The sequence below is a fragment of the Malurus melanocephalus genome, unplaced genomic scaffold, assembly GCF_030028575.1.
Source record: "Malurus melanocephalus ecotype Western Australia unplaced genomic scaffold, MMel_1.1 scaffold_3575, whole genome shotgun sequence".
In the NCBI taxonomy this organism is placed as follows: domain Eukaryota; kingdom Metazoa; phylum Chordata; class Aves; order Passeriformes; family Maluridae; genus Malurus; species Malurus melanocephalus.
In genome coordinates, this window is record NW_026626807.1 from 1 (window position 1) to 1,919 (window position 1,919).

Here is a 1,919-nt window from a genome sequence, read left to right on the forward strand (position 1 = left end):
GGCCCCCAGACCCCACCAACCTCTCACCACGTTGGCCACGTTGCAGTGGGGGTCGATGCTCCCGATGTGTTTGGGGTGCGCGGGRTTGGTGCTGCCATCGAACAGCAGGGCTGGGGGGGGGACAACAAGCTGGGGAACCCCAAAAACAGCCGGGGACACCCCCAGAGTGCCCCGGGGCTGAGGGGGGACATTTGGGGACATCTGGTCCCCGTCCCCTCCCCGGTCCCTGTCCCCCTAGTCCCTGTTCCCCATTCCCAGTCACTCTGTCCCCCATGCCGGGGTTCCCGGTCACTCTGTCCCCTGCTCCTGGTCCCTGTCCCCTCGTTGTCCCTGTCTCTCACAGTCCCTGTCCCCCCGCTGTCCCTGTCCCCAATCCCTGTCCCCTGTCCCTGTCCCCGATTCCCGGTCACTCTGTCCTCTCTCTGTCCCTGTCCCCTCCCCTGTTCTTGGTCCTTGTCCCCTCGCGGTCCCTATCCCTGTCCCCATGCCCTCGTTGTCCCTGTCCCCGTCCCTGTCCCATGTCCCTATCCCCTGTCCCTGTCTCCTGTCCCCATTCCCTGTCCCCTCTCACTCCCCATTTCCTGTCCCTGTCCCCTGTCCCTGTCCCTATTCCCTGTCCCTGTTCCTGGCCCCTCTCTGTCCCTGTCTCCTGTCCCCATTCCCTGTCCCCTCTCCGTCCCCATCCCCGTCCCTGTCCCCTCTGTCCCCTCTCTGTTCCATTCCCTGTCCCTGTCCCCTGTCCCCATGCCCTCACTGTGCTGGTTGATGAGCATGCGGATGGAGATGCGGCTCAGGTAGAAGCGGTCCAGGAAGTATTGGATGTTGTGGTTGGACACGGGGTCGTCCCCGTACGCCTCCTTGTACTCGATCACCCCCTGCGCCATGGTGGGGACAACGTCGTTGTGACGGTTCCGGATTGTCACCAGCGCGTTGGTGAACCTGCCCGGGGGACAGCGACGGCGCTGGGGACACTGTGGGGACAGTGACACTGATGGGGACACACAGGGGACAGCGATGGTGCTGGGGACACTGTGAGACAGTGATGGCACTGGAGACACTGTGGGGACACTGTGGGGACAGCGATGGCACTGGGGACACTGTGGGGACATTGTGGGGACAGTGATGGTGCTGGGAACACCATGGAGACAGTGACATCATTGGGGACACCCTGGGGACAGTGATGGCACTGGGGACAGCCTGGGGACAGCGATGGCACTGGGGACACTGTGGGGACACTGTGGGGACAGTGATGGTGCGGGGAACACCATGGAGACAGTGACATCATTGGGGACACCCTGGGGACAGTGATGGCACTGGGGACAGCCTGGGGACAGCGATGGCGCTGGGGACACCGTGGGGACAGTGACACCATTAGGGACACCGTGGGGACAGTGATGGCACTGGCGACACAGTGAGGACAGGGACAGTCCTGGGGACACCCCGGGGGACAGCCCAGGGACAGTGACACCACTGGGGACACCCCAGGGGACAGTGACACCATTGGGGACATCCCGAGGACAGCGACACTGCCCCGAGCCTGTAATGGCCCAATCCACGCCAGGATTCCTGGGAAAACCTGGAACAGGGTCCAGTGACACTTTGGGGTGACCCTGTGTGACACCATACGGATCTGGGAGGAGGTGACACCCTAGAATTGCTGTCACCCCCCTCCCCAACTCACTGTCCCAGCGTGGCCTGGTCCTCAGGGTCCTTGTCGTGGAATTCCATGATGTCCAGCAGGCTCTGGACGTACCTGGGCAAAGGGGACACGGTCACCCCACAGCTGCCACCCCACACAGAGGGGACACCCCAAACACCAGCTGAAGGGTCAGCCCCCTTCAGCCAGCACCCCCACCCCAAAATCTGTCACCCCAGGGGTCACTGCTGGCATAGGGGTCCTTGGGGACACTTGGGGACAC

The 1,919-nt window shown here is 63.3% G+C and overlaps 1 protein-coding gene across 1 annotated transcript in view; it reads right to left on the reverse strand.

The window, feature by feature from the left end:
• Positions 1-20: 20 nt before the first annotated feature.
• LOC130588164 (pyruvate dehydrogenase (acetyl-transferring) kinase isozyme 2, mitochondrial-like) overlaps positions 21-1,919 on the reverse strand; it is a gene marked incomplete at its 3' end in the record, with an annotated part of 3,378 nt that continues 1,479 nt past the window's right edge. The window contains exons 2-4 of the mRNA XM_057389121.1: positions 1,682-1,753; positions 755-939; positions 21-110 (exon numbers count right to left, since the gene is read on the reverse strand). Coding sequence (XP_057245104.1) covers positions 21-110; positions 755-939; positions 1,682-1,753 — 347 coding nt within the window. The remainder of the gene's footprint in view (positions 111-754; positions 940-1,681; positions 1,754-1,919) is intronic.